At 32.0% G+C, this 20,884-nt stretch overlaps 2 protein-coding genes across 2 annotated transcripts in view; one reads left to right on the forward strand and one right to left on the reverse strand.

Moving 5' to 3' along the window:
- The window catches only part of LOC111623455 (ERI1 exoribonuclease 3-like), a 43,352-nt gene extending 24,136 nt beyond the window's left edge, over window positions 1–19,216 (reverse strand). Inside the window, exons 1-2 of the mRNA XM_023366076.1 lie at window positions 19,007–19,216; window positions 12,758–12,874 (exon numbers count right to left, since the gene is read on the reverse strand). Of these exons, the coding sequence (XP_023221844.1) occupies window positions 12,758–12,874; window positions 19,007–19,084 (195 nt within the window). The 5' untranslated portion in view covers window positions 19,085–19,216. The remainder of the gene's footprint in view (window positions 1–12,757; window positions 12,875–19,006) is intronic.
- A 55-nt stretch (window positions 19,217–19,271) lies between these two features.
- Window positions 19,272–20,435, forward strand: LOC111623372 (methyl-CpG-binding protein 2-like). Its single transcript, XM_023365963.1, has one exon. It carries the CDS (start codon window positions 19,411–19,413, stop codon window positions 20,209–20,211), a length of 801 nt encoding a protein of 266 aa, XP_023221731.1. The 5' UTR covers window positions 19,272–19,410; the 3' UTR covers window positions 20,212–20,435.
- Window positions 20,436–20,884: the final 449 nt, after the last annotated feature.

Raw genomic sequence — 20,884 nt, forward strand, 5'->3', positions numbered from 1 at the left:
GGAATCCCGTTTCAGAAACCCTAGTAGGAAGGTCTCCTAAAACCAGATGTTTGAATTGCTCTATAAAAGGAGGTTGAACCCATTTTTTCTATTAGGAGAAGAAAATCTATTCTACTCAAAATGGAACATTTATTACAGTACCACTTAATTGTTCACTTCAAAAACTGTAAAAGCAACAATTATTGGAAGTAGGGTTATTTCTTGGGGATTGTGATGATAATTTACAGTTTGGTTTAATGAATTCTGGTAAAATTTTTATCTGCTTTATCACATAAAAATTAAAATTGTGACAATGGTGCTTTGCCAAGGCAATGGCAAAATTTGCTTTATCAGTATTTGTTTTAAGGCAAGTCAACTGTATTGTCAAGACATTGCCCTGGTTGAGAAATGCTACTCTACATTATGTTTGGTCTGAAATAGACTATCATGTTGATATTTCCAAGATCACAGAAGGAAGCCACATGCTACATTAAACATCTGTAGTGCATTAAAAACTTGTGGTTACAATCTTTCAATTGGTGTACTGTTATTGGCTGTACTCCATTGCATTAATGAATCAGGTCTGGAATTAATCCTGTATCTAGTTTAAAAAACAGCTCATTTGAGAATAAAATCTTGGGAAATATTAGTACAGTACCATAACAAAGCAAAACTCTAAAATTCAAAATTGGTCATCTTTATCAATTCATCTTTGTCTATTCTCTTAAGAAAATAATTATTAAATGTAATAATACATAATTTGATAATGGAAACTGAAATTTCTATTTAAAATTTTTTAACAGTATATCAAGAAGAATAGAGACAGTATATATTACAGGATTTTTCATAAGTCACATACCATAGATTGTGCAGAGAAGCATCAGGTGATTGTAAGCAAAGCATCAGAGGCAAGTATATAGTATATTAGTTATATGATTCATCATTTCAGATCTACAATACTGTTAAATAGAAATTAATTGCACAAAATTCATGTTTATGGTCAAATCACTATCAACAAATGTAGCCCAGCTGTATAGTTATGTAACTTACAACTAAATATGTTGTGAGAATTGAACTTGTTCTATTTAATACATGAAACATTACTAGTTATTTTTTATTATTGCTGTGTTTAATTTTATTTAAATAAAACTAAAAACAACATTAAAAACAATCAGTAATGTGTTATGTTCTTGCTATCATATGCATATTGAATATTAAAACAAACAAGTTCAATCCTCACAACATGCTGATTAGTTACAGAACTATGCAGCTGGGTCTACATTAGTTGAAAGTAATTCAACCACACATATGAATTTTGTGCATTTAATTTCTGTTTGTCAGTATTTGTAGACCCGAAATAATTCAAATATATCCAGTACACTACATACTTGCCTCTGATGCTTCTCCTCACAATCTTGTAAGGCAAGTGACTTATGAAAAACACTGTATATAAACAGATCTTTTGTGAGCACCCCATGATGTCTAATCACAGATCTGTTATCTAGTGCAGTGTTCTTTAACCTTGGGGCCACAAAAATTTCCTATCATTGTGAGACTCGGGACAAGTCTGAAACCTCACTAAAATTTGTATTAAAAAAATTTTTTGAAAGAAAAAACAAAACAAGCTAGAAATAGTTTTTGTATGAAAATGTGATGCGAACTATAAACAATAGAAGAATGTAAGTCCTAAGATCAACCATCTCTGGTTAGGATTGAATTAAATATCAATTTTGATCTCTCCTGTGATCTAAGTTGCGTTCTCATTACACATAGTAATGAGTGATCAATCACTTGGAAAGAAAGAATAAGTGACCAATTGAAATAAGCAATCAAGGATGGAAATTAATAAAAACCACAAATTTCAAGGACAAAGTGTGGATTTCTGTCATTTTGTACCATCCAAAGCAACCCATGCATGCCTATTGTCTTTGTGTGCCATCGTTCCTGTCTGTGCTTCCAATCATCCTTTGTCTGCCAGACTACTCACGACACTGCTCCAGGATCTCAATGACTCAACAAGGTTCCAACAGCTACAAATTAGCATTTGTGGACTCTCTATTGATTTGTTATTCATCAGAAGGAGCATCTCCCAAAACACCTCATAAGCCCTTCTTATATAAAATAAACAGGTTTCATTTGTAAAGGTATCTAAGTCAGTATGTGTCTACCACTACCCATATACAATTGTAAACCCCTCGTATATCCTGACACAAGTTTAACTAACTCCCCTTTCCAGGTCAGCAAACCTCACACCAAGTCTGTGAAAAATTTCATAGATTGATGTCACACTAACTAAAAATTGTAATTTTAGAATAATATAAGATTATTATCTTAATACATAAAATACTGTATTATCTACAATGATTTTTATTTCTGTCTTAAGGTTATAGGATTTCTTAAATGTGATTTAATGTGAGGAATTTTTTCCCTAATTACTGTGTGTTTTAGCTTAAAAAACTGATTATAATCTTTCTTTTAATTGGAATTCAAACAAATCATACATATATACTGCGAGGTTCCAAAATCGAGTCAAAATTACAACTAATTATAAAATTCCTAAGACGGGAAATTTCTTAGTCACTAACAAGACCAAGAAATCGTGTTAGTGATCTAAAACAGAGACAGAAGGGAAAACTATATATTTATATCAAAATAAACACAATGCAAAGATGAACAATGTGGGGGAATGGTGACCAGGAGAGAGAGGGAGCTTTGACAAGATGCTCGTATACAAGTGTCAGAGTTTAAAAAATCAAGAAAAGGGGAGATTAATAACCAAAAGGACATCTGGTAGGTCATTTAAGTTCTAAAACGTCTGGGAAAAGTCAATAACAGAGTAAAATACAAGTGTAGGTTTTTAAGCTCCATCAACACCTCCCAGTCAGAGCCCATGGAGGGTGCCAGGGGAACTTCCAGATGCAAACCTTTCTCACGACCGAATAGGTCTCGGTTTGTTAAAATGAAGCTTTTCACAAATACTTAAAATAGTAGATGAACAAAGAACACTTTATTTATTCTATTATGATCACATATACAGGTTCATATATCAGATGCCAGGCAATCTCAATTCAAACATGCAACACACTTATAATAAATCATTCATACTAGATACAAGAAATTACCAAATCAGTTCCGCGAGAATTCACAACATCGGCCACGTGGTACAGCACACTTATATTAACATAAAATAATCAAAAATAAAACCTATAACTAATTATATTACTACAGAATATGATAGATAGGACAGATTGAGGAAATAGAGAAAATAAGTACCCAATATTCTGTATTTGGATCTTTAAGACGGTCACTTTTGCGTGGGTCTTTCCTTGAAATCGAAAATAGGGGGTTTTCGGCTATCACCACTCCAAAATTAATTACCAAGTTCTAATATTCACATTTTCGTTCCTTAGATCATCCAATTGTTTCTCAATGATTGCCTCCTCGTTATCTCACGTCTCTCATCTATTCCACACGATGCCTAAACATACCGGAATAGCTGATACTCATGTCCGTCTTTTCCATGGCTCGAATCCCAACTGGCTCACGTCTTTCTCTCTATTGCCCTCCGGGCTGCATACTCCTCTTTTGTTTCACAAAATTCCTTGTAACAATATATGGGAATAAAGTTTGAGTAAGAAAAATTCCAGGAAGGATAAACAATAGAACAAAGAATGAAAGTTATGAAGGGAGAAAGAGATAAAAATAAAAATATAAAATACACGTACATAACTATAAAACACATATGGCACACAGCCACAGGTTTTCATCTGGAAGATAGGAGAATGACCAATCAGGAAGAAAGAGAAAGGATGAATGGAAAAGCAAAAAGGCAAAGGGAGAGGAAAAACATATAAAAACCCTGGAACTCAAGGTCAAGGAGCAGTTTTTCGTCAATTGTGCACTGCAACTAAGACCCAAATCTCATCACACAGCAATTGAAGATATCTTATGAATACCCCAAGTCGCCAATTCAAAGTCACCAACTTATGCCTGCATTTTCTAAGTTCCCACCAAACACCACACAATCATAGCCCAGGGCCTTCAGCCATCCTTCACCTAGAGCTCAACATCCTCTGAAAGGAACTTTATCTCTGAACGAGCTTTGCAACTGTTTTCTGGTCTTGAGACCGAATTAAGATTGATCTTATGCAAGTTATCTTAAGTTTTCAATAAATGGTTTACTGTTAGACACTTGTCATCTTTGTCTCTTCCACCACCACTCACATACGAACAGCCCTTAGGTTCATTCTGATGCGGGATTAACTGATTCCCCCTAAAAGTAGGCTAACTTACAATACCATAACCTCAGTTTTAACCTAATTTTAAGTCAACTTAAAATATAAAAAAGAAAAATAGAGGAAGTTTAGGACAACGTTTAATTACATTGTCCTAATTGTAGTGTGACATTTAAAAAATGGAAAGTGTTGAGTTAGAATCACACATTTCAAATTTGCTGGAGTCGGAGTCAAACTATTTGTTTACCAACTCCACCACACTGCCTCTAAACCATATTTAAGCCTTAGATTTCATTTTCAAATCCATCATAAATACTTTGCTATTGCTGTTTTATTTATAAAATTTCTTTATAGAAGTTCATTAAACTTTCACAATTTCTTACAGCATAAACTCCCAAAGAATCAAAATCCTTATCATGTTCTAAAATATTTTTGCATTTATTACAGAATGATAAAGCTCATTCTAAAACTTTAATACTCAACACTCTTTGTAGTTTACTGTCCTTCATTTTGAAGAAAAAGGTTAAATTCCATATCTTAGAGTTCTTCATTAGTGATATGTTATAAAATTTTAATAACTCTGTTACATCAGCTGTAGTTGTGCATTCCGTTCATGTTTACCACCATACCATTGATGTCTTCTACAACTTGCATTAATGTTCATATAGTATGATATACATAGGCATCTTTTTTCAACCTCCTACAAACCATAAAACAAAGACAAGTGTAAGTAACAAAATGAATTTATTACCAAAAGTTACGCACAAACACAGTTACTTTTCAACATAATCACCGTGAAGATTGAGGCATTTGTCTATCTATGGACGAACTTTGAACCTCTCTTCATAAAATGTTGCCACCAGTAATTGAGATGGGCCTTAATGTTGTTTTGAAGATCATCATTAATCTCAAACCTCTGTCTTCCTAGTCATGTTTTCAGTTCAGGAAAGAGATGGAAGTTTTCACACATTAAAGGATTGAAGTCTTTCACCTTTCAGACTTCCACCTAGCTTGGAACTTTTTAAACACCAGTGCCAGTGTACAGCCCCGATTTAGTGCTGAGCAACTTCCACCTCTTTCCTGAACTAAAAATGTGGCTAGGAGGGCAGAGGTTTGAGACTAATTACTATTTTCAACATTAAGGCCCATCTCACTCACTGCCGGCAACATTTTATGAAGAGGGGATTTCAAAGCTCATCCTTAGATAGATAAATGCCTCAATCTTCATGGTGATTATGTCAAAAAGTACTTGTGTTTGTACCTGACTTTTGGTAATAAATTCATTTTGTTATTTACACTTGTCTTTATTTTATGGACCATCAAAGCTTGAAAAAACCGCCCTCATATATTCATATATCAAATGCCTTTTGTCTGCATTTTAAATATAGTAGACTCCCTTATAACATGGTAGATATGTTCCATGTTATATGAATTCCATGTTGTACAAGTCACTTAAATACATGAGCCAATCACAGCCCGGCACTTGTGCAGTTTAGGGACTACANCCACCAGTAATTGAGATGGGCCTTAATGTTGTTTTGAAGATCATCATTAATCTCAAACCTCTGTCTTCCTAGTCATGTTTTCAGTTCAGGAAAGAGATGGAAGTTTTCACACATTAAAGGATTGAAGTCTTTCACCTTTCAGACTTCCACCTAGCTTGGAACTTTTTAAACACCAGTGCCAGTGTACAGCCCCGATTTAGTGCTGAGCAACTTCCACCTCTTTCCTGAACTAAAAATGTGGCTAGGAGGGCAGAGGTTTGAGACTAATTACTATTTTCAACATTAAGGCCCATCTCAATCACTGCCGGCAACATTTTATGAAGAGGGGATTTCAAAGCTCATGCTTAGATAGATAAATGCCTCAATCTTCATGGTGATTATGTCAAAAAGTACTTGTGTTTGTACCTAACTTTTGGTAATAAATTCATTTTGTTATTTACACTTGTCTTTATTTTATGGACCATCAAAGCTTGAAAAAAACCGCCCTCATATATTCATATATCAAATGCCTTTTGTCTGCATTTTAAATATAGTAGACTCCCTTATAACATGGTAGATATGTTCCATGTTATATGAATTCCATGTTGTACAAGTCACTTAAATACATGAGCCAATCACAGCCCGGCACTTGTGCAGTTTGACAGGTTTTCTTCCATAAAATTAACCAATTCTAGACTAATTTGACTCAACATTTCCAAAACACATAATTTTTTGGGAATATTCCATATAAACTATGCTATAAACAAAAAATTGTAGGATTACTTACTGCATGTGCACCGTTCAACGACGCCATTGCTTAAGCTTGTTTTTGTTGCAGAGCGATTCATCGAACGGCAGGCTCATGTTTCCTGATAAGTTATTTTTCTGCAAAAAATTTGCTGAACTTTGGAGACATCATTAATAGAAATATAATTTTTATGGCCGTTAAATAATAAATGGTTTTTTAGTAGGTCCGCTGCTTGTTTAAACTCAACAGTTTGTGCAATGTTTGCTATTGGTCCAGATTCAACCAATCCCGTCGCGACACGAGTCGGCGATGATGTATTACCGTGTTATATGAGTCTCTTTTAGCATGTCATATGAACATGATCGCAATTTTTTCACCATGTTATACAAATCCATGTTATATGAACCCATGTTATAGGGGGATCTACTGTAATCAATTAAGCATTTGGTTCAAACATAACCAACAACAAACTTATCATATATTAGACTATGTTTATTCAACAATTAAACCTAGCAACATGCAAAAGAATAGAATGCATCTTGATGACAAAAAGCAATCTTGTCCTCCTCAGCTGTTTTAATTCTACAACTCTTTCAACTGACACATAACATCATTAAAAATTTTACTTTTTTACTAAGATGGAGGTGTGAGAATCGGGGTTTATGCATCAAAGCCTAAACCATTTTCCAACAACGGGGAGGTGAGTCCCGCTCACAGGGTCAGTGGATGGCAATTTAAGAGGGCAAAAATCGAGTGGGAGGTCGCGGATAAGTCGACAAGGTGTTGACCGAGTACGAGTAAACACACATTTTTAAGATAACATATATATATATTTAATTAACTAATGATATATTTGAAAGGGTTACAATAATTAAAAATACTACTAATCTCTAACCGAGGTTACAATAGGCGGTTTTCCGGCATACATCTCGTATATTTACGATAGAGGATATTCTTTGATCCTTCTTAAAATCTATTTAGGAATTAGCCCTAGTCCACCTGAGAGAAGGGAGAAAGTCTACTTACTAAGTTGTAGCTTGTAGAATCTAACCGTGTTGTCCGTCTTTGGCGGTCAGCGATGAGGATTGTCAATCCGTTATTTCCTTCAAAGTTGGAGGCCACCCCAATACTGGCCGTGAGCCCTCTTTATACCCATTTCGAGGGGGTGAGAACTATGATGTTATTAATGATTTATCCACACACCTGCTAGTGTGTTGATATTTGGATCTAGCTAGTTCGGACAAATGACTCAGCGAAGTTTGTTTAATTTATTGTTATTGGTGTCAAAATGATATGATTTTATGATATAAATTCCTATAGGTTTGATGGCTCTCATCCATAAATTAACAATCATTTGACAATAATTTCTTTAACCTGGTCAACTATCTAGTTATTGTTTATATCAAACGTCGAGTTTGACTATGAACAAGGCGATTTATCGTCGTAACCACGTGTTACGTGCAACCAAGAGGTGATAAGAAATATCTCTTATTCCCTTCTTGTTGTCTATAGAATAACCGTTAAACAAATAGAGATGATTTCTCTTATTGATATTTTAACACTCTCTTTTTTTTTCTTATTCGAGGAGAGCGTCTCGGTCATTGACCGTAGAAGTCCCCCTTTTCTCTTTTACTGGGAAAATTCCTAGATTTATACTGATCTAAAACAGAAAAAGGGTTTTGGACCTTCACAGAGGTGACCCCACCTCCCACCTCCATCTCAGTGGCATGGAACCAAGCTAAAATAATACAGAAAATACAGAAGAGGCAGATAAAATGCTCTGAAGCTTGGAAAATTTATAAAGCAACTCAAAAGGAGAGACTGCAATGTAATATCAAGAGTATGGAAAGCACTACTGTTGGGTTGTTCGGAAAGTAATTTTTTTTTTTCCGTGGAAAAAAACACAATATTTTTATAATAAATAAATATTTTGTTGAATTATTTATCAACCATTTTGGTCAAATATTTGTTGTCATCATTTCTGGTAGTAGCATGATTTCACATTCATAAAAGTTTTGATCGTTGCTTACAAAAAACTGATCCAAGTGATTTTTGACATTGTCATTTCAAGTAAATGTCTTAAAGTTAAAAAAAAATTTGTATAGACTAGAACAAGTAATAATCTGAGTGTGCTCGATCTGGCAAATATGGTTGATGTGATAGTATGTCCCATCTAAGTTATAATAGTTTCTGACAAGTTACCAAACTTGTGTGAAATTTGATATTATCATGGTAAAACACTACACCTGTTTTGTTGATCAATTCTGGCCGCCTTTTCTGTTTAATGATATTACTCAATTTGTTTACTGGATGGCAGTACAATTTTGAATCAATTGTTATATTGTCTGGTAAAAGCTCCAAAAAAAATTTTCTTAAAAGCCCACCAAAGATAGCATCTCTCCTTAAGAACATGTGGAACTTACATATCGAGCTTTGTAACGAAACCAATTTGTTTCAAGTAATCATAAACAGTTCAATTTGACAAATTTAATCGCTTAGTGATTTCACGTGTTGTTATTCGGCAGTTTGCTTCAACCAATACCTTTATTTTGTTTTCATTGGCTTCAACTGGTTATCTAGAACATGGTGCATCTTCAATATTGAAATTGCCAGAACAAAATTTTGTAAACCAGTTTTGGCACTGTCGTTCTGTCAATACATCTTCCCCATGCACATCACACAATTTTTTTTCTCGCTTGAACAGTATTCTTACCTTTTTGGTAACAAAAAAGCAAAATATGCCGAAGATGCAGCTTTTGATCTTCCATATTTGATGGGACATAAAAAATAAACAATTGCACAAAATCAAACAAAATTTTTTACAAATAAGCCTTAAAATGCTAGCTGTCAAAACATATAATGATAATATGGTTTAGAATAAAAATGGCGGGAAAAATACGACTAATCCGTCTAGTGGTAAAAAAAAACGAAATTACTTTCCGAACAACCTAATAATATGATACTAAGAGATATAAGATTTATTTATTTATTTATTCACTTTTATGGAGTNCTACTAATCTCTAACCGAGGTTACAATAGGCAGTTTTCCGGCATACATCTCGTATATTTACGATAGAGGATATTCTTTGATCCTTCTTAAAATCTATTTAGGAATTAGCCCTAGTCCACCTGAGAGAAGGGAGAAAGTCTACTTACTAAGTTGTAGCTTGTAGAATCTAACCGTGTTGTCCGTCTTTGGCGGTCAGCGATGAGGATTGTCAATCCGTTATTTCCTTCAAAGTTGGAGGCCACCCCAATACTGGCCGTGAGCCCTCTTTATACCCATTTCGAGGGGGTGAGAACTATGATGTTATTAATGATTTATCCACACACCTGCTAGTGTGTTGATATTTGGATCTAGCTAGTTCGGACAAATGACTCAGCGAAGTTTGTTTAATTTATTGTTATTGGTGTCAAAATGATATGATTTTATGATATAAATTCCTATAGGTTTGATGGCTCTCATCCATAAATTAACAATCATTTGACAATAATTTCTTTAACCTGGTCAACTATCTAGTTATTGTTTATATCAAACGTCGAGTTTGACTATTAACAAGGCGATTTATCGTCGTAACCACGTGTTACGTGCAACCAAGAGGTGATAAGAAATATCTCTTATTCCCTTCTTGTTGATACTACGTCTATAGAATAACCGTTAAACAAATAGAGATGATTTCTCTTATTGATATTTTAACACTGTCTTTTTTTTCTTATTCGAGGAGAGCATCTCGGTCATTGATCGTAGAAGTCCCCCTTTTCTCTTTTACTGGGAAAATTCCTAGATTTATACTGATCTAAAACAGAAAAAGGGTTTCGGACCTTCACAGAGGTGACCCCACCTCCCACCTCCATCTCAGTGGCATGGAACCAAGCTAAAATAATACAGAAAATACAGAAGAGGCAGATAAAATGCTCTGAAGCTTGGAAAATTTATAAAGCAACTCAAAAGGAGAGACTGCAATGCAATATCAAGAGTATGGAAAGCACTACTGTTGGGTTGTTCGGAAAGTAATTTTTTTTTTCCGTGGAAAAAAACACAATATTTTTATAATAAATAAATATTTTGTTGAATTATTTATCAACCATTTTGGTCAAATATTTGTTGTCATCATTTCTGGTAGTAGCATGATTTCACATTCATAAAAGTTTTGATCGTTGCTTACAAAAAACTGATCCAAGTGATTTTTGACATTGTCATTTCAAGTAAATGTCTTAAAGTTAAAAAAAAATTTGTATAGACTAGAACAAGTAATAATCTGAGTGTGCTCGATCTGGCAAATATGGTTGATGTGATAGTATGTCCCATCTAAGTTATAATAGTTTCTGACAAGTTACCAAACTTGTGTGAAATTTGATATTATCATGGTAAAACACTACACCTGTTTTGTTGATCAATTCTGGCTGCCTTTTCTGTTTAATGATATTACTCAATTTGTTTACTGGATGGCAGTACAATTTTGAATCAATTGTTATATTGTCTGGTAAAAGCTCCAAAAAAATTTTTCTTAAAAGCCCACCAAAGATAGCATCTCTCCTTAAGAACATGTGGAACTTACATATCGAGCTTTGTAACGAAACCAATTTGTTTCAAGTAATCATAAACAGTTCAATTTGACAAATTTAATCGCTTAGTGATTTCACGTGTTGTTATTCGGCAGTTTGCTTCAATCAATACCTTTATTTTGTTTTCATTGGCTTCAACTGGTTATCTAGAACGTGGTGCATCTTCAATATTGAAATTGCCAGAACAAAATTTTGTAAACCAGTTTTGGCACTGTCGTTCTGTCAATACATCTTCCCCATGCACATCACACAATTTTTTTCTCGCTTGAACAGTATTCTTACCTTTTTGGTAACAAAAAAGCAAAATATGCCGAAGATGCAGCTTTTGATCTTCCATATTTGATGGGACATAAAAAATAAACAATTGCACAAAATCAAACAAAATTTTTTACAAATAAGCCTTAAAATGCTAGCTGTCAAAACATATAATGATAATATGGTTTAGAATAAAAATGGCGGGAAAAATACGACTAATCCGTCTAGTGGTAAAAAAAAACGAAATTACTTTCCGAACAACCTAATAATATGATACTAAGAGATATAAGATTTATTTATTTATTTATTCATATTTATGGAGTTTAATTCTATACACATATTTATTAATTTATATTAAGCCTATACTATTGTTTTTATTATACAGTAAAATTTCTCTAACTCAAACATCTGTAACACAAATATTTCTTTAACTCTAAGAAAATGAAGCATTCAGTAGGTCTCTATGGAATAGCATAAGGATTTAACATCAACTTAAATTCCCATAACTGAAATTTTCTCCAAGTCAAAGTTTTCCATGGTCCCCTGACACTAGTTTATATTACTTTCAACTTTCGACTCAAATTTTAATATTTATTCTATTCAAAGTGATCCCAATTATCAGATTTCTATGAAATTTTCAGACAATTAGTTATATCTACTGTCCAACACCTGATTGCAAACAATGTTCCCCTCCAAAACGAAAGGTCCTCTTGCTTTCTCTCAACAAAATGTACCTACAAAACTATTAGATTCTGTTAGTTACACTGAACATTTTGCTGAAAGGCATTACACAGGCTTTTTAAAACAAAAAAAAATAACCATCAAAGATTTTTTTATAATGCAAGAAATGTAAAAATAAAATCTATTCAGAATTGGCATTTTTCACTCTATTGTTCTCTAACTCAAATTGTCTGTAACACAAAGTTTTTTCCGCCCCTGGAGAAGTTTTACTGTATTTTTATTGTATTTATTTTACTGTAAATTTTTGACAGTATTTTTACAAGAATTACAGACATTCAGCATGCACATTTGAATTTGCAAAATTACATGCTAATATGTTAGTTTTCAGATTGAATTAATAAGTTCTACATTGATAGCATTGTTCTATACTTAGAATGTATTTTTCTTCTTTGAAGAAAGTCGTTAAAAATAACCAAAAGTATTAAAGTATAATTAAAATATATTGCATTTAAAGGTATCAGTGTGAAATTAGTAATATTTTTACTATCACCAATAAAGATGTAAATTCCCATTTACTCTGTTGAATACAAATAAAAAAAGGCACTACATTTACAAAAAGTGTATGAAGGTTATAAAGACACATATTGAGTATATTTTTTAAAAATGCACTTCATATTGCTTTAAAATAAATTTCTTCTATAATACAAATTTTTTTTTAATGCTGTGTACTTTAATAATGTTATATTAAAATTTAGAAATGAATTTATAATTTAATTTAAAAATAAATTAATTAAAATTCAAATTATTACCTCAGTACAGAAAGATGAAAGTTTCTTATTGATGTACGGTTGTACATATTCATGAAATTCTGATTCAGTTTCAAAAGTTTTCCCATTTACTTTTATTACTGGAAATTCAATTATTTCCTATAAAAATTTTCAGTTAAATTGATATATTAAAACTTAAAAACACATGATGATAAATTAATATTGAATATTGAAATTATTTAAGCATTCTATCAAGAGTACCAGAAAGTCTTTTTGTTTTTTAAACCCTTCAATTTCTATGGTTATAGTACAGATTCTTAATTTTAATCTAGAATTAATTTAAATTCCAGATTATTTAACATTTCTTTATTGTGTATACCAACTTTCATCAAAATCAAACTTATCTTTACACAGGCAATTATTTATTGTAACATTGTCATAATGCCAGACTGTAATTTTTTATCACAATGCTCTCAATTTTAATAGTCTTGTCCCTGTACATCATACTTCTCCTGTTAACAATGCTGGACATCTATCTAACTCTGTTCAGAAGAAAATTCAGTCCTAACCAGAAGTTTACCATATTTACTTGCATATAAGACGAGGTTTTTATTAATTTATTATGGCTTCAAATTCCTAGGTCGTCCTCCTATACGCATGACAGAAAGATTCTTTGCGTTTTTGCAAATAATTTTTGTGAACCGTGTATTCACATTTTTTACCAGATGCGGGATTTTTTTGTATTTAAAAACATAAGTATGTTATCTGAGTTGTTTCAATCATTCTTGTATATTGTCAGGAGTAAAGATGAATAGCAATATGAAAAGCAAAGGTTTTGAATTAAATTCCAGATTGAAATTCCAAAATCACACGGGAGCCTGATATAAGTTTTAATCCATTCCCACGTGAAAACAGATGATTATTCGGAAATCAGAATTCGGAGAAACTCATAAGTGTAATCGACAGAGTGAATTTGACTGTTAAGAATTGGCAAAAAAGGTTTCTGATTGTCCAGCTTTACATGAATAAATTATGGTATCAATTTTACAAGATTTTTCCTTAAAGTTTAAAATGTCAGTAATTTTTGTGGGACAATGTGTGCATTTACCTGCATTTGATATTTCACACGCAATTAATCAAAATAAAATTAGAATTGTATTAATAAATGTAATTTTCTTTATTTTGATCTCTAAACTCACATCTTGTCCTATATACGAGTAAATACAGTATATATAGTTAATTGGGGCCAACTGCCCCTAAGCTGTTATCTAGTCTTGACTTTCATTCTGCCTAATTCCATTTTCAAGATTAAGAAAGGACAGACAAATGGACACCAGTGGGAATTTATAGGTCTACAAGTTTTGAAAACTGCAGCCCAAAAATGGTAGAATTTGAATCAAGTAAAGAACACATACTTCATTGTATGCTGTTTGAATTTCATCATGCATCAAAAGCAACAGAAGTATCAAGAAATATCAACAGCATGTATCAAGAAGCTATACAAGTAAGAACTTGCCAGATATGGTTTGCAAGATTTTGCAAGGGTGATTTTAGTCTGAAAGATAGGGCTAGATCTGGTAGACAAAGTATCATTGATAATAATGTTTTGAAAGTCATTGTCAAAGACCCCGGACACCTGACTGAAGAGATTGCTAGCAAAATTGATGCTTTGTGGTCAACAACACAAGTACACTTGAAAGCAATTGGAAAGATCTACAAAGTATGAGGCCCTGGGCTGAGATGAAACATATTCTTTTAACCATATAGCTAAACAAAAACAAATCTTGATCTTTGCAATTAATTAAAATTAAGGAAACTAAATTATAAAGGAAAAGGGGAGAAAACAAAAATATTTTAATATTAAAACTACACAGTAAAAAAGAGAAAAATTAGTAAATTAAATTTTTTATAATACAAGACGAACAAAAAAGGGAATGTTAGTTAAGGTACAAGGTTCGTTCAACACTGAATGAAAGACGGTGTCAAATTGTATTAATAAACAATTGCCTTTCTCAGGAACCAATCTGGTCCAATTTCACATGGTGACAGAGAAAGACGATTTATAATCAATAAAGTGATGATTTGTGAGACGAAAAGCTATTTAAGCTCAGGCTACAAAGACACTTCATTCTTTGCCGTGGCATCCCAAGAGGCTATGTCCCTCATTGGGGTGCTTCCCGTAAGGTTCTATCTTCGTCCTTTGCAGACATATCCTCCGAATGTTACAGACCTCAGTTAAGAGAATCTTTGGAAATTCTGATCTGCATTCACCAGACATGGTTTCCTATTCAAGAAATAGACTTTGAATGAAACATCCAGTCAGCAATAGGAAACCACTCTCATCGCTGGACTTTCCTCTTCTTCTTTGAAGACTACATGCCAAAGTATACAAGGACTTCAACCCTTCATGACTATAGAACTATTTGTAAGTTAATTGTCTAATAAACAGGTTGTGTTGTTTGTAAATGATCTCTGCCTCAACCATTCCTACATGTCATTTATTGTTACTGCTCGGCAGTCCAGATGGCAATGGAGACAATAACAATATCACATATAATCATTATTTTTGCTTTGTGTGAAGGAAATCTCCCGCCTCACACAAAGCATGGAAATGTGTTCCACACTTAATAACTGATGAATAAAAATTTGAGTGAATTTCTGTCTGCAGTTCTTTGCTATTGAGACTTGCAAATGAACCTTTTCCTGAACATATCATCACTGGAGATGAAAAATGGGTGATATATGATAATCCACATAAGAAAAAGCAGTGATTGTTCTGTTGGAGAAACATCAAAAATAATTTCAAAACAAAATGTACACAGAAAACAGGTGCTTTTTTAAGTGTAGTGGAATATCTCTGGTTTGGTACACTTTGAACTGTTAAAACTGGGTCAAATGATTACTTCAGATCTTTATTGCAACAATTGGACCACTTATATGAATCCACATCAATCAAGCTAACTACAGTTTCAAACAGAAAAGGAACCATCCTTTAATGTGACAATGCAAGAGCCCACACATCAAAAATCACTCAACAAAAAATTAGACATTTAGGATGGGAAGCTCTTCCTCATTCTGCTTATTCTCCAGATATTGCACCATCTGATTATCATTTGCTTTAATTGCTTCAGCACTTCTTACAGGGAAAATATTTAATGCTTATGAAGATTTTAAAAATGAATTAGTTCAGTATTCCAAGTCTAAGTCAAAAAGTTTTACACAGAGAGAATAGAAAAGCTAGTTGAAATATGGAAAAAAGTCTGAAAATGATGGCAATTATATCATTGATTAAATAGACTTACCTTTTTATTCATTTCATGCTAAGTTTTATAATAAAAACAAAAAGACTTTCTGGTAGCCTTAATATTATTGCTTCATGTATGTTTTACTCTATTATATGACTACAAACGGTATAAATGTTTTGCATGTTTAATTAAATCTATGAATTACTTTTGAATATATAAGTAAAAAGGAATTTATACTTTTTTAAGATAATTTTAAGCATACACAATAAAAACAGCAAGAAATTGTTTTAAAATCTAAAGTTTTATATCTATTTAATAGATCATCTTCAGGTTACATTAAAAATATAAAAACAAATCAGATAAACATTACAAATTAAATAAGATACCTGAATGAATATAATAATTTATTAAAAGTAAATATATAACTTTGAGTATTCCAAAAATAAAAATTAAATAAAATCAAGCAATTATTTATTGCAATTTAAGCAATTATCTGAGCTACAATTTTTGATTATATTTTTACTTTAGTTAATTTAAAATATATGCTCTCCATCTCAAATTAGTAGTAGATTGCCCCTGTACATCATACTTTTCCTTTAACAATAGAGTCATGCGAGTCATCTATCTAACATCTTTCAGGGGAAAATTTTTGAATTGAAACAACGCGACTTCTGGTTTGCATCATTAGTTTATATATAGTTAATCAGGGCCTCCTGCCCCTAAGGTTTCCATATCCAGAAAGACAGATATGGAAACTGTTATGATGGATGGATGACAGTACAATACAATTCGGTTTGCCAATCACAATTCATTACCATTATTGTGATTGGCAAACTGAATTGTATTGTATATTTTGGAGCCCTACTGAATAGGCCAGTGTACTGGCAAAATGCATTTAGGGATAAATATGATGTATTAAAAAAGATTTCTCTAAGAAAAAACTGGTTTGCTTTTCTAACTTTTCATTTTTAATTCTATTTCATTTAATAAATGTTTTAGAGTTCAGAAGGTTTTATGCCTCCATAAGTCAGAAAAGAAGGGAAATTCGAATTTTCATGTACTCACTCACAGTACAATTAAGTAGGAACAGACTGACTTTGCTATATATACACAGAGAGATTAATGTAACCATGACTGAAGTAATTCAAGAGCTTTCTAAAAAAGAAAAGAAAACTGGACTTCATTCTTTAAATAAATTTTTATAATTACCTAATGAATTTTACTGAATTTACAGTAAAAGTTTTCATTTGTTCAACTCAGCCTCCCCCAAAATTATATTCTGAGTGTGAAACTGAATGGGACAATTAAACAAGAACCAGTCACTACTTGGTAAAAAGTGGCCCAATCACATAGCAAACAAATATACAACATTTTCATATTGCTTTTCCTGCTCTGGCAGAGAAAACTAAAATCCTCTTACCTCCTCTTCATATGAAGCTTGGTTTGATGAAAAACTTTAAAAAGTATGAACAGAGAAGGAAAAGGTTTTCCTGCCAACCTAGGAGCTGTTTCTGATGGCTTTGCATATCTGAAGCAAAAGTTTTCCCATCTGAGTGATGTAAAAATAGAGAAGGGAATTTTTGTTGATTCCCAAGTAAGACAGATTTTGAAAGATCCTAGTTTCAAGGAAAAACTTAAGCCAATGGAAAGGACAGCATGGGATGCATTCAAAAATGTGAGCAAGAATTTTTGGATAATGTATGAGCTAACAAATACAAGAAAATTGTAGAGAGATTAGTAATATACTACTAAACACTGGGTTGTAATATGTCATTCAAGATGCATTTTCTGCATTCCCATTTAGATATTTTTCCTGCCAACCTAGGAGCCGTTTCTGATGAACATGGAGAAAGGTTTCATCAGTTTCTTTCTCAAATGGAAAAGCAGTAAAAGTGGAAGGTGGAACAAGAACATGTTAGTGAATTACTGCTGGACTCTACAATGACACACTTAAGAAGAATATAAAAGGAAGAAAATATGTTGTTAAGTATTTCAGTTTTAAGTGTATAGAATTATGAAAAAGGAGTAATTAATATAAATCTGTTTGTATCTAATTAGCCAATTATCAATATGTATAGCCAATAAATGACACTTTAAACAGAAAATGTTTTCCTTCAAAAACCTCATTTCTGTTAAGAGTGGAGGGTGTTAGATCAATTCTGTTGTCAAATTTGGATTCAGCACCATTGAAACTATAAAAATCATTAATAATGTTTGACAGGAGCAAAAATAAACTTTCTTTTTCTAAAAAATACGTATAATCAAGCAAAATAAATATAATTAAACTATATTTTGGTTCACCAAATTACTAATAAGAGTTTCTATACACCTGCAGAAGCAAGATTACAGAATTTTCAAGAATTTTTTAATATGTACTTGTTCATTTTTGCTTTTCTGAAGATAAATGAAATAACCCAAACTTCTTGAAAGCTATTTAACTGTCATTTTTATATATTCAATTAATAAATTTCCCTCATAGAAATTAGGAGTTTATTGCATTACAACTAGAAACAGTGAATTCAGCCTGAAAACTGTAAACATAGGGTATAATAGTAGAAACAATACTCGGATATTGTATTAACATAAGCATGATGGTTGTCTTAATAGAAACAACATTGCACTTGCTTGTTTTGAAAGTGTTTCTAATGTTGAGATTGCATAAAGCTTGAATTATCAAGTGTGTTATCTCCCCCTTGTATACCTCTGTCATAGTGAAGAAAAGTATTTAAACAAAAGCTTAAAGAGCACTTAAACAGTGCTCTTTAAGCTTTTGTTTAAATACTTTTAATGCCCTAAAGATGCTGTTTCTTTCTTCACATCTTGGAGTAGCCTTCATCATGCTGCTAAAATCATTTGGGTGGTTGTTTTTATTTAATTTTTATTTTTTAATAAACCATTGTAATCATTTAAATATCTTATTTAAAGATGAAACTAACAATTGTAAATAAATATATTAAAAACAAAATAAATTAAAAGGAAAATAATTAATTGTGTGATAATATATTTGAATAAATAAGAAAAACTTTAATTCGAAAATTAGTCGTACTTGAGGGTTTAATTTAGTATGACGATGGCAAGTGGCTTCGAAATCTAAAACCAAAAAATAATCAAACATGGCGGCCATCAGAACGAACTGTTCCTTAATGTAAACATAACTTCTTATTGGTCAATTGTGTGACGTCACTCGCAAGATTTTCATTTTAAATATTTAACTACGTATTTATCATAAAATTTTTATTGTTATTAATAAATATATCGATTATTAATTATATATAAGAAAATAAAATTGAAGAAATAGTTAATATTAGAGAATAAACGAAATTTTATTGCTTTCTGATTGGACGCATGAATTTGAATTTTCAGTTGTCATTTGTGGATGATTTGGAAGAGAATCGTAAGTTGAGTTGAGCGATTAGTATCATTTTTAGTACGTTTTTTAAGTTTATAATCATGCCAAACAGTAAACAGACTGAGTTAAATAAGCAAAATAAAGAAAAGGACGCGAAAACTACGTCTTTAGACGACGAGAATGTTGATGATGAAACTAACCATCTGAGTTCGGCGGAAGGCTCTGATAAAGGTAGTGATCACGAAGATGAGAAAACAAAAGAATTGAAAGAGGAGGAATCTATTGAAGAAGATTCATCGGAAAATAAGGCAGAAAGAAAAGGTAATTCGAAGAAGGGTGCAAAAGATAAAAAAACAGTAGGGATTGATTCAGAATCTTCAATTTTGGTAGAAGCGTCTTCACTTCCCAATGGTTGGAGTAGAAAAGTTGTCCAGAGAAGAACTGGAAAAACTGCTGGAAGATATGATGTATATATCTTTAATCCAAACGGGAAAAGATTCCGTTCTAGAACAGAATTGAGTACTTACCTGAAACGTTCGAAATCGAATTTAAAAGCAGAAGAATTCGATTTTAATCCCCAAAAGAAAAGCGACAATGATAATCGGACGCCGTCAAAGCGTGCAATGAAAAGTACGAAACGTCCCCAGAAACGTAAAGCTCTGACCTCACCCGTGTCGTCATCTAAAAGGAAGAAAAGTAATACGAATGAAGCGAAATCAGCCGCGGAAAAAAAGAAATTGTTAGTAAAATTACCATTAGTATCGCCTAAAAAGATCTACGCCGATTATGCTCGACAAACTAAATCCAAATCTAAAGTTCGTAATCAGTCAAAGAACTCTAGATCACCTGCGAAAGGTAGTGCTGTTAATGCTCGTAAGAAGAGTGGGAAAATAAAGAAATAACTTTAAAAAAATAATAATCATCATCATTTGCGTTTCTAATTTTTCTCGTTTTTATTTTGTATTCTTAAATCTTAAAAGGTTTGTTACAGTTGACCACTTGGATTTGTCGAAATATTTTGTTGTGTGCATTAAAAAAAAAAAGTTCCACTTGTCGGAACGTAGGTGTGTGAAATAAATATGTAATGAGTTTATTTGCTGAATAAATTATATGTATTATTGGGTTATTATGCTATTAATGCGTTCGTTTTATAAAACTTGTGCTTTAATCTATAATTTAAAAAATTATGGATGTTTATTCAAATATTTTCAAATAGCAATATTCATCATGCGATAAACAAGAAATTGTCATTAGTCACCTTCATATTTTGAATGTATACCAGTTTTTTTTAAACATTGTAATAAATATTTTCGTATCAAAATAAAACTTTGATGAATTTTTCATATGGTATTTTTAATCGTACACTGCCTATACAATAATAATTTTCCATATAGTATTATAAACTTTTTAAAGGTATTGTTCGCTCATAATTTAAATTGTGACGACACACATTAACACTAAAATATCAATCATTTAAATTTAAAATTTGTATTATTGATATTTTAATTCTTTTTAACATTAAAATATTAATATTTGTGATTATTAGGCAATTAACTATATAATATAAAGTTTTTA

The sequence above is a fragment of the Centruroides sculpturatus genome, unplaced genomic scaffold (assembly GCF_000671375.1).
Source record: "Centruroides sculpturatus isolate CEXI.00-Female unplaced genomic scaffold, Cexi_2.0 scaffold29, whole genome shotgun sequence".
Lineage (NCBI taxonomy): Eukaryota > Metazoa > Arthropoda > Arachnida > Scorpiones > Buthidae > Centruroides > Centruroides sculpturatus.

What these genes read in the sequence shown, in the direction of transcription:
- LOC111623372 (XM_023365963.1), top strand. Translation starts at nt 19,411, where the DNA reads ATGCCAAACAGTAAACAGACTGAGTTAAATAAGCAAAATAAAGAAAAG.